At 38.7% G+C, this 16081-nt stretch overlaps 1 protein-coding gene across 4 annotated transcripts in view; it reads right to left on the reverse strand.

Moving 5' to 3' along the window:
• ARHGEF7 (Rho guanine nucleotide exchange factor 7) overlaps positions 1 to 16081 on the reverse strand; it is a 126312-nt gene that overhangs the window by 30109 nt on the left and 80122 nt on the right. For all 4 annotated transcript variants that reach the window (XM_064143738.1, XM_064143736.1, XM_064143739.1 and 1 more), the window contains 3 exons: positions 11111 to 11233; positions 1780 to 1918; positions 840 to 899 (listed from right to left, as the gene is read on the reverse strand). In XM_064143738.1, coding sequence (XP_063999808.1) covers positions 840 to 899; positions 1780 to 1918; positions 11111 to 11233 — 322 coding nt within the window. The remainder of the gene's footprint in view (positions 1 to 839; positions 900 to 1779; positions 1919 to 11110; positions 11234 to 16081) is intronic.

A 16081-nucleotide genomic window follows, 5' to 3' on the forward strand; every position in this document is an offset into this window, starting at 1 on the left:
TACAACAAAGCATAGTTCTTTTGTTGAAAGAGCCATGTCAATTGTGCAAATTGAGCACGTAGAACCCAGTGTTCCAATTCCTATTACATCTCCAGCATGCTCTGCTAGCTGTACTCACATTCATTTGAATTTTTCTCAACAAGAATTGTTTCCTACTGTTCATAAAGCACTCAACAGAATGGGAACATCAAACCTTTGCTGAACATTAACAATACTACACTTTCTGCTTTAGAAGATGAAAGGCCAAAAAATGCCAAGCTACCACCAGCACACACTCCTGACAAGAAGCACAAAATACTAAGCTTGTTGCAGCAGAGGTGCATATTTTATTTTGGTTTTGGTTTTCTGGTGGGATCTTTTTAAAAAATAGCAACACAAATTACAGTGAGATAATGTCCAAAGTAGACTTCCTGCTCCAATTAGTACTAGAAGGTTCCTACCTTCCAAACCTCATTAATAGTCCCCTTTTCCCCTTCATCCTCTCTCCCTTAACTTCAATATAATTTAAAAAGATCTCTGAAAAGATCCATTGTTGCATAGAAGCCCTTCTTCAGAAGGCTAGTTATGTTAGCACTAGTAGAAAGGGAGATGAAGCACGAGTGAGAGGGCAGATCAAGAGGTGCAGAATGCTTTGCATGGCCCTTACATAAACAGTCTGTTCGTTTAAGTTCCCAGCAAACTTCCATCATTAGCTCTGCTCACAGGCAGCAGCAAATTCCCACCTCTCAAAAATTTCTCGTACAAACAAGAAAAAAAACTTCATTTTTCTACAGCAATAGAGGCAGGTGAAATCACAACAAATTCTACTTAAAGCACACAAGACTTTTTATCAATCTTACAGAGAGATTTTTGAAGGCAGTCATGGATTTTTGAATATCTGGACGATCTGGATGATAATCCTAGAAACAATGGAGAAAACAAAGCTTTTATTCCTAGTAGAATCAATGAAAAACGTTTTAGAGGCTTAAGTAAAAACAAATTAACAATTCTGTAAAAGATTTTGGAGACCAATCTGTGCTCTTTTCAGTCTTCTTAGAATCAAACACTGGTGGTCTCGCTTGTAGTAAAAATGAAGTCACTTAAAACATTCCTAATTAAAATAGAACCATGGAAGTTTCATAAGATCTAATGGATAAGAGATTTTTAAATCTTAGTAAGAAAGTGTTTATTTTCTAGAGTTTTATTTTTAAGTTAGCTTTGTGAGCAAACAGTTTCTGCACAGACTACCATGCTCCACTGTCACTGACTGACAAACCAAATCATGTGACAAGATAAGGACCCATACACTTTCCGTTTCCCTCCCTCCTCCACGCTCAAAAAAAATCTAACCTATAAAATACAAAGGTGGAAACAGCAGCTCTTCAAGCACCTTCTAATATCGGAAAAGTCACTTTTTGAGAGCACTCCCAAAAGTCAGGGGACTATTTTGGTGTAATGTGTTCAACACGCTAAGGTCCTAAGATGAGAAGCAACACCTCTAAAAGATAAAGTAGACTCAAGTAGCATGCAGGAGATGCTTGCAATGTCAAGTTACTCAAAGACCCTGCAAGACTGTTCTAGGAGTGCAGATTAGCTTCTCTGGCTAGTCTTACTTTAAATATTTCGTTTTTACAGGGCTTTCACTGTGATAAGTTTTAAACTATTACAGACCATATTTTAGAAGGCTGGCAGAAGAGTAAGCAAATGTAATTTTGCCTCCCATCATGTCTGACATGTACCTTTAAAATAATTGTTGTCAAATCATCATTAAGCTGGAACATAAATGCTGATAAGATATACCTCCATGTGCCTTTCAAGTTCTTTGAGTAATGTGGGGTATTTATCCAGACGCATAAAAGGTTTGCTGAGGCCCGTGGTCAGTACAAGGATCCCGGGGCTGTTGGCACCTTTCATCTCCATGAATTCTCCTAGCTCCTCACTGTGTAGACAAGATATTTAAACAAATTAAGATCAAATTACCAAGGCAATTGCAATTATATTGTTTCTTTTTCTTCCAGTCTTTCATTCACAAGGATTTCTGCCAATAAAGCAAGAAGCCAAATGAATAAAGAAGTAACTCTGCTGCAACTGAAATACTTGGATCAGTTACTGCATTAAATAAAATATGAGAACAAAGACATTTGCAGATACAGGATTCTATTCAGGGAACAACAGACATAAGATCAAGCTCACCATTCTACACAACTGACTCTCAGGGCAAAAGACAACTTCTAAAATACTATGCCATCTGAGCAACAATTATAGACTAAAACCACTCATGCTTTATTTCTTTACTCGAGTAAAATGACATATGACCTCAGAGGTGATTTACACAGGTAATACATGGGAATAAATCACAGAATCCTTTAGGATCATGCAGTCCATCTGTAAACCTAGCACTGCCAAGTCCACCAGTAAACTATTTCCCTAAGCACCATATTTACACATCTTAAATACCTCCAGGGATGGTGACTCAACCACTTCCCTGGGCATTTTGTTTCAGTTCTTGACAAATGAGTCAACAGCTTAATATTTAATAAAGCACTGGTATTTTAAAAGGTGTCAGGAACTAGGAGGAAGACACATTTTTCATTTTTTTTTCTCCTACACTTTTATCTCATACACCCAAAGTGTTCCTGCAAAGTAACTAACCATATTAACTAAGAGCCAACAGTAGACTATAGTAAAACAATTACCATGCAATCTATTCTCAGATGAGTTTGGGTTTTGCTGAGGGTATATTTACATGACATGTTTATTTTACAGTATCACAGTATCACAGTATCACCAAGGTCGGAAGAGACCTCACAGATCATCAAGTCCAACCCTTTACCACAGTGCCCAAGGCTAGACCATGGCACCAAGTGCCACATCCAACCTTGCCTTGAACTGCTCCAGGGACGACAACTCCACCACCTCCCCAGGCAGCCCATTCCAGTGTCCAATGACTCTCTCAGTGAAGACAGTAAAGCTACTGTAAGGAATCCATGCTCTCCAAGTATCAAGAACTACCAATTTCCCTGGTTTTTTTTTCATATTTGAGTAATTTCTAAGTAGTCATCCAGCTTTTTTCCAGTAACTCAGTTAAAAAGCAGCACATTCTGGCAATTTCAGCTCATTCCACTATCAAAGAAACTTAAAACAGTTATACTTAATTGCTTACAAAACAGAGGTCTCAAGAGTATATTGAAGGACAAGCTTTTCAAGTTTAAATAACCAGGAACAAAATGAGCCCTTTCCATGGGGAAAACAACATATGGCAACACCTGGGCTGATTTCCAGGCTTCAGAAAATAGAAGTTGCAGAAGAACACAGGATTTTAAAGACAAAAAAGCTAAATAAAGGAAAATTCAGAAAGCCACCCATTAAAAAGATAACATCATCTTGCATTCATGCTGTATTATTCTGATGTCTGCACATGGAGATGCTTGTGTTTTGAGCCATTGTTATAGTAAATTATCTAGTTCCCCCCAAAAAATCCACAACAAAAATACTGTTCTCATGGGACAGTCACAAATTCTACACTAAGATACCCTGGAAGTCCTTACCTTCTGATCAATAGCATTGTGCCCCAAAAGTCAAGATTACTGCTTACATTTTTTTCTGCTCCCTGCTTATTAGCATAGCCTCATTTTTCAAAAGGAAGCCTTAGACAGCTACCAGATACCATTTTTAAAGTGCAAAAATTGTGTCAAACATTAAAAAAGTGACACACTTGTTCCTTAAGGCCACATTAAGTTAACAGGAAGGGCAAGTACCTCCAAACTTAAGGTGTTTCCACATAGAATTCAAAGTAAATCTTGACCTGCTCAGTTTCCCTAGGGAAAAACAACGCTGATCAGATACTGCCATGCTCAGTTTCAGTGGGACACATTATACTAAAGCATTAGAGATCTAGCCAAATCAGACCTCCCTACCTTGCCCCCCTTTACACACACAACACCCCCTTCCCACTTCAGAAAAAGTGTCACTTTTCCAAACAGAGAGCATAACAACAACATGAACTGTGACTTTCCCATCACAGTGTAAGTGGTCTACCCACCTGAATCTCTTTCCTCCCAGCTGCTAAAACTTCCTCATTCACAGAAGGCTTCTATACAGTTTATTCCAACATTTACTTGTCCTCAGATTCATTAACTGGTAATTACTTACACCACCTTGCTTAGATATATCCAGTATCATTTCTGAATGGTCACTTTCAACATAAGCTTATGTCACCTCTTTTAGAGCACTCCATCCTCACTCTGTCCAGGCCCAGGCACTCCTTGGTGCATGAACTTCTGGGTGTTCTGCTGTACTCAACTGCAGAGTCCAGAAAGAGGATGAGGGGATATCCCAACACTCGCTTTGCATTTCAGAGATGCAAAGAGAAGGGCTGGACACACTTGCAAATACCCACAGCTCCACCAGGCAGATCTTGCTACATCCCTCTCAAGCAACATGTAATAAAAACTGTAGGCCTCCTAAAATCAGCTCATGATGTGATCAGATTTCAGCCAAAATCAAAACTCACTTAAAAGGCTCTTAGAGTGCCTTTCATGAAAAATTGTAATTCAACACGTAGACCTGAGTACTTTCCTAGTTTAAATTTACATTCAAAAAGTAAAGCTAGGCAAGGCTGTATGCCTACAGCCTGAAAACATACTTTGTGTTACACTTTCTTGGTCACTGCCCTTACTCAGAATAAAATCACAACAACTTAAGAACATGACAATTGATTCTGGTGGCATTCTAAACAATACTAACAACTCTGAGTTGTGGGTGTTTTTTTTTTTTGTTTTTACAGTCTTACCAGCTATGTCTTCAGTAAGGATTGAGGCTAATTCGATGAAACACTAAGGTGCAAGGACATGGTGTGGTGGCTCATCCCCTCCTCCTGACCCAGCTAAAAGACAAGCAGTTCCCAGCAAGGTGATATAGTAGACAAATGAAGGTACAGCACCCAGTTCCCAAAGGAAGCTTCACTAACATTGATGTGTGAAAATCCTTCTGTCAGAAGGCGCTCAGTGATTTTAAATTTCAATTTGCTATGTATGACACTTATGCTCTACACACCACAGCTTTTTTTTGTTTTATTCATTAATTCTCCCTGCAATCATCTCCATCACTGTCAACAACAGGAAGTTAGATTACATATCGTAGTTGGTAACTACCTTCATCTATTTTATTTTCAACTAAACATTTGCTACAAGAACAAATATAGTAAACACTTCATTTCACTCTTTACATTTTGTTCAGTTCAGCCAGACCCAGCCCTCACTGCCAAACTTCAACTATTCTTTCACATCATCTGGTACACTTCCCCATTTCAGGCAGCACAATCCAGACCCCAATCTACACAGCTTCCCCTTACTCCCCAACACAGCAGTACGTTCTATAGAATGTGCCAACTACAAATACCACAGACCATTCAATGCAACATTGTTCTCATCAGTGCTAATTTTTGTCTTCAGACTGGCAAGAGGCAAACTCCTACATTCCTAATTACTTCAGCCATCTCCATGCTGCTGGTGGATACAAATACATTACATAAATGGCATTTGCTGAGCTCTCCACTAACACAATGGTAGCAATCTTTTCCCCTCCTCTTCCCCCCTTTTTATGCCTCTACAGTAGAAGCAATGCTTACCACTTTGCCCACTCATGTTTCTAAATTTTCATTATCACTATAACATTTTCCCCCTACTTTGAAATGAAAGAGACATGAGACAATACGAAAAAAAAAAAACCCAACCAAAAAACCCTCATTGTAGTCTGAACTTATAAAACAGAGTATTTGTAAACCTGAAATGAAAGAAAACAGATACTATCTTATTTCTCTTCCTATTCTGCAATGCCTTCAACTACACACACTGTGGTTACACAATGTTGCAGCAGTTTCCAGGTTGCTTGCTGCTCTTCCATAGAAGACGTGATTGTTCATCACCTCGTTTTTACTTAATCACAATGTAGGAACCTACTGAGCAAGTTTAAACTTCAGCTCACTTGAAATGTGACACAGTGTCCTGAAAAACAGGCTTAGCAATAGCATCATCAGGAAGCCTTTTACAGGGAGCAGTGTTAATAGGCGTAATTAAAACTGAAAGACATAGCTTTCCTCTAAAGTTTCCGAGTGGCCAGCCTTTTCTTTCAAACGTTTCTGTGCTTCCCCCAACAAGTTCTGACATGCCAGTTTGTTCAAACTTTAGTATGAACACACACACTTAGAATACAACACAACCCAGAATTTTGTCTGAGCGTTTCCACCATGCAGACACCACTGCCAATCTACTCACACTAAATCAACCTGATACCTCCGCAGCCTTGTGGACAAAAAGATACCTGACAAAATAGATGTTGGTTTAGTTCAATCCTTAAAATGAGTGTCTTTCAATTATTCAAATGACAAATACAACACAGAACATAGTGGAAAAGTTTACTTTCAATAAAATACCAGTGGGTTAGAATACCATCTGAATACCACAACAGTTCTTTAATAGGAGCTTAAAAGTCAGTGTCATAAGCTTAAGAGCACAGCTGCTCTGACAAAGACAATGGCTCTTTCATGTCACTCTTTCAATTGATGCCTGCAAGTACCACACTCACTATATGCTGAATAAATCTCCATCCTACAGCTAAAGAGCATGTGCCTTAAAAAAATATCATTTTGCTAAACAGGAATAACTTCTCAACAGTGAAATCACCAACTTAGTTACAACTGCCTAAGTAAAAAGTTTTTCAGAATGAGGTTGCAAGATCTGAATTCACTATTGGGTCACTTCACAGTCTAAAATGCAGAGCTGCATACTAAAGTGCTGTTATTCATTTATGCTGAAATCTCAAGCTGAAGAGCTCTCTCCACTACACTCCAGAGTTAGTCTACAACTTCAGATATTTTAAAGGTCACCATGAAAAGTGCCTTCAAACTGTATTAATATATTCAGATTTTTATTAGTACAGCAGCCTCAAAAGCTGCAAATCAGCATGAGGAGAAGAAAACAAGTTTAGAAGTGTCTACAGTAAGAGAAGAAAAAAAGATATTTAAATTTGAGGAATGCACATCTAGGAAGTAAAACACACTTAAAATCACAACTTACACTTCTGAAGTAGGTCTCTGTTTGTAATAGATGGAGCACGAGCTAGCACTGCTGAGGGGTCTGATGACTGTACACAGGCACCGCATTTTGGGAGCGTTGTGGCACAGCTTGGCTCAACAATCCCTCGACCGCAGCTTTTAATTTCCTAGTGCTAAACTTCCCAGTCAAGCTCCTCTCCCGGGGAACTGTTGCTTGGTGTATGACATCAGTCTGCACACTTACAGGCTCAGAGATGCACCAAAGTGGGGGAGGCACAAAGACTTCTCTGACTCAAGCTGATCTGTATTCCATGCTCCAGTTACTCAGAGTAATTGTGATGTTTCATCTCCACAAATTTTATCAACTGTGATGCAAGTGTAGAATATACTTAGGATATGTTATCTAAGAGAACAGAAGAATCCAGCAAAATTTATGTCTGAACAAGCAAAGATTTGTGAATAGCTTTCTGGCAGCTGGGAACTGGTGCAACACTTGCCACTTCACAAAATGAAGCAGACAGATGTTACTAATTTTTGTTTGCCTTTTCATCAAATGAAAGGGGGTTTTGGAAACATTTTTCTTCCATTTTGTTTTATAAGAAGATTCTTTAAAAGAAATATAGAGTGGTGTTTAAACAGCACTTAAAAAGCTTAACCTAATCACCCACAAATGGCATATTTAAATGCTGATTATATTGGGTCTTCACTCTGAAGTATTTCTTTGGAAGAGTTTTACCTTCACTAATAACTAGGGCCTGTTAGTTTGTTTTCAGTATTATCAACCTTCCAATGAGTTTGATACTCAAGTATCCTTCCTCAGTATTTGGGATAGAGCCCACAATGCCAGTTCTAGCTTCTGCCTTCTCTTTTTCATTGCTAGAGTTTGACCCTGCACTGAACTTCATGGGGTTGGTGATCTTCCTGAGATAGGCAACATCTCATATTCCTTGCAGTCCTTATTCCACTGCAATTACACATTGCTGTACTCCAAATGGGTTTTTTCATCCAAGGGAATTTCATTCTTTCATGTGTTAGGATGCTCGTGTTTCTTCTCCTACTGGAAATCAAGCATATGTCTGCGATCAGAAGCACACAGCAATCAGTGCTACTTTGTCTAAACACTACGCCCTCGAGGCAGTTCTGCTTTCACCAGCTAGCAAACATCTCTCCTGAAATAACACCATTTCATTGCATTGGATCGCCTACCCCTGGATTTCAACTACAGTTCTCAAAAAAGCTAAAGGACATTAGAAAACGAAACTTCAAACACTGCGACCAGAGACACGATTGTTATGGAATAAAGTAAATAAAACAGAGATTGCCTACAGCTGCACTGTAGCCACAATGAGAGAAGGAAACAAGGAGAATGAGCTGAAGAGGCAGAAGTGGAAACATGCAGAACACTGATCTCTGCAAGAGACACATTCCAGTAGACGACATGCTTCACCTCTTCAGCACTAGCCAGAGACTTACAACACAATGAAAAGACACAATCACAAGCCTACAGGAAAGTAACTTAATTCTATAAAGTTCCTGATTCATTACACTGCAAGAACTTAAACAGCTGAAAAAAGGCTCTGGAACAATTTGCAAAACAACCTGAATTCCTGGGTGGGTGCCATCAGGTGCTATTTCCATTCCTGCTTATTCACATAGACTCAGGTGTCTAAGTGAAATCCATCTCAACAGCTCAACTATTAATAATTAACTTAAGGAAATGAGGTATGCTTGCAGCTTTGAAGATTAGAAACAATAAAAATATTTTCTATTAAGCAATACAACTATCTCCCTTCACCCCCAACTGTATTTACATAAAACATGTATATATGCACAAAATCTTTATTTTGTACTAATTGAATAAAAGCTCCCATTTGCTGCTATGTATGATCAAGAAGCAAATTACAAAGAAGAGTAAGAGGAAACACAGGCTGGCATTCATACTGAATGGCACCCAAAAAGACAATAACATTCTAACTGAATGGCCCCTTTAACATCTCCAGCCTCATCAAGAACTGCTATTTAGAGATGTCACAAAAATGCCATTCAAAAAAAAGCTTTTTATTAGAAGTCAAAAATACTACTCAGTAAGTTAGTATCACCATGTTTTATCTATACAGATACATATGCAGTCTTCAACAGGAGTCAAGGACTTGAACAGGTTACAGTACTGCTCATGAAAGAAGCTTGATACTTCAGAAAATAACATATAAAACCCTCCAAATCAGATAAGCACTTGCAATTTTGGTGATACAGTGTTCCAACTAGTTAAAGAAACAATTTAAATTACAGTAAGTTGTTTTTAGTCAGTGTCAGTAAAAACACAGAAAGTAGTATATGCTATAAAAAAAAAAAAACAGAATAGAGGTTAAGCAGCCTATAGCAATAGTGCTCAAAAGTGAAGGGCTTAAAATAGAAGAGGCAACTAAAAAAAGGATGAACAAGATTTACTTCTGTTGACTCATGCCTGGTAACACAACAGCATCGAAAGAAAAGCCAATCATCATCACTTACCTTTCCTTGAGCTATGTCTTACAAATAATTCCTTTGAGTCTACCTCTACATCCAAATTACTTAACTGCTCTATGATACTTAGATGAACTTTTTCATTATTTGATACCAAAGCTGACTTTACAGACCAGAAACACAATTTTTTTTAGAACAACCCATGTGTGAAGCAACACGGAGAAGAAAAAATGCTTTACTTCTCCATTTGCAGAACAAGTAGCTCTCCTCTCTTTCATTTCTATTACCATTCCTCAGACACAGCTATTCCTTGGTGCTTTCCAGAACTTCAAAAAGTTAGGATAAACCTTTACGACTATGTCCAGATCTTAAGAAATGTACATGACCACTTGGCTATCACTCTACCACCTTCCAACTATAAATTAAAACCCAGACCTCTGTATGGAGAGAGCTTAAGAGCCACAAAACCAAAATCTAAGCCAATGGTTTAGATCACCTAAATATTTTAGCATTTACAGAGTGCTACTAGACATAAGCCATTCGAAAGGAAACAAACACTAAGGGGTTTCATCAGGTGATTTTAAACCTTTTTTTTCTTGTTTAATTTCTGCCTATGGTGCCATGTGAATTTGCAGCTTAATTTTTCAAAGTGAGGCTGGAAAGCAGTTACATCTCAGTAACACAAGCAGTACTTAATATTTGGTAGTTAGAAAGGTTCTTGTTGACACCGAGTAAAGTTCACAAATGTGCCACTGTTAAAATGCAAGTTTTTCATAGAAGCTAAATCTATAGCAAACAAAGCAACAACACTCCTCTTCCTGATGGAAGAACTCAGAATATTTGAAGTATATTTATGTTAGTTCACCAGAACAAGATAAAAAGAAACATGGGAGAAAAGCAAAAATCATAGGTAACCTGCTAGCATTCATCCTATGCATAACCTTCAAGAGAAGGCCATGGTTTTGTCCTGCACCACAAGCAAGCACAGCCCCAAACTAATAACTTGTTGCAGCGTATGATCATCAGAATACATAGGACAAGTTTGAGAAAGCAGACTTTAATCAAATTCTGGCCTCAACTCTCTTCCCTCGAGGTTATACAGTGCATCTTCTATACAAACTCAAGTTCACTCCCACAGCTTAGCATCCTCAGCCACATGAAGTCATCATCCTATTCCTTACACACAGGAAATTCAAAACACTTACACTCTTTTCATATCACTCAAATACAAAGCTGAGGGTATAACATTATAAATTTAAGTATATACAAGTGTACAGGCTTTTACAGGGCTAAGCTACAATTCACCAATTTCCTATTAGTAATCATGTCAATTATGCCACAACTTCAAACTTCATTTTAAAAACATGCAGAGATCAAAACAAAGATGACAACCAGTACACTTTGGTTTCAGTTGTATTGTCTCAAATAAACAAGCAAGCAAAACCAACCAAAAACACCAACCAAAGAAAACCCACCTAAAGTACTACCTTTTTTTCCCCCCTAGAAAAGCTCTAGCATTCCAAAAGCCTGTGAAGAGACACATCACAACTTTACAACTCAAGTGCATTTTATGCACTTCTGTATCACATTTAAAAGACCACCAAGTTAATGTACCTGTGTTCTGTAAGAACATTTACTGCTGATGGATGGTTGGCACAGTATGCAAGGTATAAGTTCTTCATTTGTGACATCAAATTTAGAAAACATCCTCCAACCCTCTGTTGAGCTTCAGGCAACCTAAAAAACATGGAATAAAGACAAAATTAGTATAATACAGATATGGAAATAAATTAAAGCCTGGGGAAAACAACACATACTGATTTGTTTCTGTTCTATTGTGTATTTTGATTCTTGTATTTATGAACTCAATGGATTTCTATGGTCATTGATAAACAACCTACAGCTTTCTCTTCCTTCTTTACAGATGCAACTCTTTCAAGATGGTACAGACAGAACATGGTATGTACCTGCAAGACAGTCATTCAGCAAATTTTTTTCCAAGATTTAGTGGTAATTAGCACATTCTTTAGGAATTGGATTTTTAGTCAACACACAATCACAACAGCTTATTATACGCACATATCAAGCCAAATCTCAAAAGCACTATTTCAGCACCTAATAACCAGATGGAGTAGAGGGATTCTCTTCCTCTACCCTTCACCAGCAGAGGGGATAAGCACAACTACATTCAGAAAAGTTTGGGGTTTTTTTGGTCTGGCATAAAATGGTGCTTAAATAACAGCAGCATCCAAGACTTAGGGAATAAAAAGGTAATTCAGTGAAAGAAACAATATTTGGAGTAAAAGCTGACCTGAGTACAACTCTGGTAAACCTAATCACTTTTGATCATGTTTGTCAGAGGAATACACATATATATTCAAATAAGTGAGGATAGGATCACTACTGTTCAACATCTTTATTGATGACCTTGGAGACAGAGTGTGTCATCAATAAGTTTGCAGATGACACCAAGTTGGGTGGCAATGTTGATCTGCAGAAGAGCAGGGAGGGTCTGCAGAGGAACTTGGATAGACTGGATTGATGGGTCTATGTCAATGGCATGAGCTTCAATAACGCCAAATGCCAGGTCCTGCACTTGGGTCACAACAACCCCAAGCCTACAGGCTTAGGGAAGTGTGGCTGGGAAGCTGTCTGGCAGAAAGGGGGTTGTAACAGACAAACAACTCAATATGAGCAAGCAGTGCATCCAGGTGGCAAAGAAAGCCAATGGTATCCTGGCTTGTGTTAGAAATGCAGTGTCCAGCAGGAGTAGAGAGGTGATTGTCCCCTTGTACTCTGCTCAAGTATTATGTTCAGGTTTGGGCACATTAAAACAAAAGATATATGGAGGTGCTAGAGTGAGTGCAGAGGAGGGCAACAAAGCTGGTGAAGGGCCTGGAGAATAAATCTTATGAGGAGTGACTGAAGGAGCTGGGGCTGTTTAACTTGAGGGAGAGAAGGCTGAGGGGAGAACTCTTCACTGTCTACAGCTACCTGAAAGGATGTTGGGGAGAGGCTGCTGCTAGTCTCTTCTCACAGGTAAATAATGACAGAACAAGAGGGAATGGCCTTAAGCTGTGACTGGGTAGGTTTAGACCGGACATTAGAAAATATTTTTTCACAGAAAGAGTAGTCAGGCATTGGAATGGGCTATCCAGGCAGGTGGTCAAGTCACCAGCCCTGGATGTGTTTAAAGGTTGTTTGTATTCTTGAGGATATGGTTTAACAGTGAACTTTGTATAGTAGGGACATTGGTTACACTTGATGATCCTGAAGGTCTTTTCCAACTAGAATGCTTCTATGAAGAAATACAATATGAACATAAAGTGGTTTGTTTTTTTTCAAATAGCTTTAACTGAAACTGTAATCTCTAACTGCAGTAAGAAAAAACTGCCTGCGAGGCACCAGCTTAGAACTGGTATAATCAGCAGAAAGTAAGTCTGACTGAATTTTTTTATCTGTGTTAAGTAGGAGGGAAAAAACCCTCAATTGTTCCAATCTTATTCTTAGCATCTTCTTCAGCTGCATGCTTCCTATGCAAATAAAAAGCACACAGACTTTTTTACATGCAAAATAATTACCAAGTTAAACAAACTGATGGAAAATAGTATATCTGCTTTTATCAGGCAGGCTTCCTTAATGCTACCATATCACTACCTCAGAACCACTCCATAACATCCATACTTGACTGTTTCCTATGTGAGACAGAATAAACTGAACACCACTAAGGATGCCACAAGAGATTAAATCCTATTATTTTTCTGTAAGAGCAACCCCCACTTGAAGTATTAAGAATTTTCAGTAGTAGGTTGTACAGCTAGTGGATGTCTGCAAAACCTATGCTGAAGTTAACTAAAAGATAAGGCACTAAGTTTTCAGTCCTGACTGCAATCTTGTCTAAACCTACATGCACAACATGCAATGTTTCAATTTCATTATACTTTTACTCTCTGCATCTCCTAACATAAAAGTACCAAGTCTTTGCTTCTTCACAAGATGAGAAAAGCAGTGAATTGTTGTTGTTACTCACTTAAGTACTCTTGAAACTTTTCTAAAGCTGGGTGAATCCACTCTAAGTACTCAACAGACATACTGTTAGCACTGTTAAAGATTTTCATACTCACATTAGTTCCAACAGTTCTCTCTGGAAGAATATATTAAAAAGTTTTTAGAAGTAAAGGTCTTCTGTAATTGTTCTGAACATATACATAAATTTTCTAAACCTCAATCATTATTATATTCCCTCTGAAAGAGATACTACAGAGGGGGAGAGAAGAAGGACCATTTTGTTGTGTAAGTTACGGCACCAAGTATCTGTATCTTCTCAGCCTGTTGCTCTTTTAGCAGAATGAAACACTGATGTTCTCTTCTACATGTTGCACATGTACTGCAATTTCATACTGCACACTCTTTGTTGAATTAAGGTAATTAATAGACTTCATGAGGGGGCAGCAACTTATCCCCTTTTACTTTTCTAATCCATGCACTAGTTGCAAGCGTACCACTATTTTCAGAGAAACAATTATTTCCATCTCCTGTACAGTTATTACACAATGCATTCTTAAGCTGTCACCCCAATATTTTTCTTACATTTTACACTTTTAAAGAATCATAGTATATTTATACATACGTAAAAATTACAGTAGCTTCAGTTGTAAGAAGACCAAAGACATGTCTTAAGTCTGATCACAGCATGAAAAGAACCACAACCAAAGCCTCCACTGTTGAGGCTTTAATCAAGAATCAAGTCTAAACTACATCACATTCTGTGCTTGTTGGAGTTAACATATGACAGCTATCAGCAATTTTCCAGACTTAAAACACACTTCCACTGCATAACTTGAGAGAAGAAAGAAAATACCTTGTTGCTGAGTCATGCTTACTGCAAGATTATGATCAAAATTTACAGATCAGAACCAGAATAAAGCTAAATTGACAGCCAGAGAACCAACTGACTGCAATGAATCCAGACACATTTAAATACAGACCAAGAGGAGCAATTTTAAAAGAAAAATAGGTAAGATTTAATCAGCAGCATGTTTCCCTTACAAGGAAAAGAAGAGATGTATGCAAATTTCACTTGGCTCTGTATTTACCGTAAGAGTAGTAGTCTGTGTCCCTGTAGAGATGTGTATGTATAAATGTAGACATGTTTATACACACACACCTGCAGAACCTGCCACAAAACTGAAAACTTTCAATTATCTAAGTGGCATTATCTATTCTTCTCTATCTCCTCCCAAAGAAAGAAATCCAGCAGAATTTCCTTCACTCAGTCTCTTTGATGCGCCCTCATGTTAAGCTTGCTAAATTTGCATAAAGTCATTACAGAGAATGTCTTGGAACTTAAACACTTAGAGGAAACAAGTGCAGACAAAATTAAGGAATAACTGTGATTCAGGACTCCAGATTGATGCAGTTTTTAAAAACACAAGATTAGATATTAGCAGGTTTTGCCATTAATAGAGACAAGGTCAAAGGACCTGCCAGAGAAATTCAGTTTCTGGGAGTGCAGTGGCAGGATGGTCGCCGTCATATTCCACAGGATGTGATCAACAAAGTCTCCACCATGGCAGTTCCCACAAACAAAAAGGACACTCAATCTTTCTTAGGCGCAGTGGGATTTTGGAGACTACACATTCCTGGTTTCAGTCAAATTGTCAAACCTCTACACGATGTGACTCGTAAGAGAAACAATTTTGAGTGGGGACCTGAACAACAAGCAGCCTTTGATCAAATCAAGCGAGAAGTAGTCCATGCAGTGGGCTTGGGACCTGTGAGATCTGGTCCAGACATTAAGAACATTCTGTACACGGCTGCCAGTGACAATGGTCCAACTTGGAGTCTTTGGCAGAGAGTTCCAAATGAGACATGTGGTCGTCCACTTGGTTTCTGGGGACGTTGCTACAGAGGTTCAGAGACAAATTACACTGCAACTGAGAAAGAGATTCTAGCAGCCCATGAAGGAGTGAAAGCAGCTTCTGAAGTGATTGGAACTGAGTCACAATTGCTTTTAGCTCCTAGACTGCCAGTTCTAAACTGGATGTTCAAAGGCAAAGGTTCAGTACCTCATCACGCCACAGATGCAACCTGGTCTAAATGGATGGCTTTGATAACCCAATGAGCACGAATGGGTAACCTTGACCGACCTAGTCTGGTAGAGGTGATCACCAACTGGCCGAAGGCACAGACTGTACCAAACCTCCAGAGGAGAAAATAACTCGTGCTAAGGAAGCTCCTCCCTATGGTGATCTCTCTGATCAGGAAAAGAACTATGCTTTGTTCACAGATGGTTCCTGTCGTCTTGTTGGGAACAAGCGAATATGGAAGTCAGCAGTGTGGAGTCCAACCAGGAGAGTTACCGAAACGAAAGATGGCGAAGGAGAATCCAGTCAGTTCGCTGAGGTAAAAGCTGTTCAACTTGCTCTTGATGTGGCTGAACATGAGAATTGGCCTATCCTTTACCTCTACACCGACTCGTGGATGGTAGCCAATGCTCTATGGGGTTGGCTGAAGGACTGGAAGAAGAATGGTTGGCAGAGGAAAGGAAAGCCTATTTGGTGTGCTGATCTATGGCAGGACATT

This window comes from Pogoniulus pusillus, chromosome 5 (genome assembly GCF_015220805.1).
Source record: "Pogoniulus pusillus isolate bPogPus1 chromosome 5, bPogPus1.pri, whole genome shotgun sequence".
Taxonomy (NCBI): domain Eukaryota; kingdom Metazoa; phylum Chordata; class Aves; order Piciformes; family Lybiidae; genus Pogoniulus; species Pogoniulus pusillus.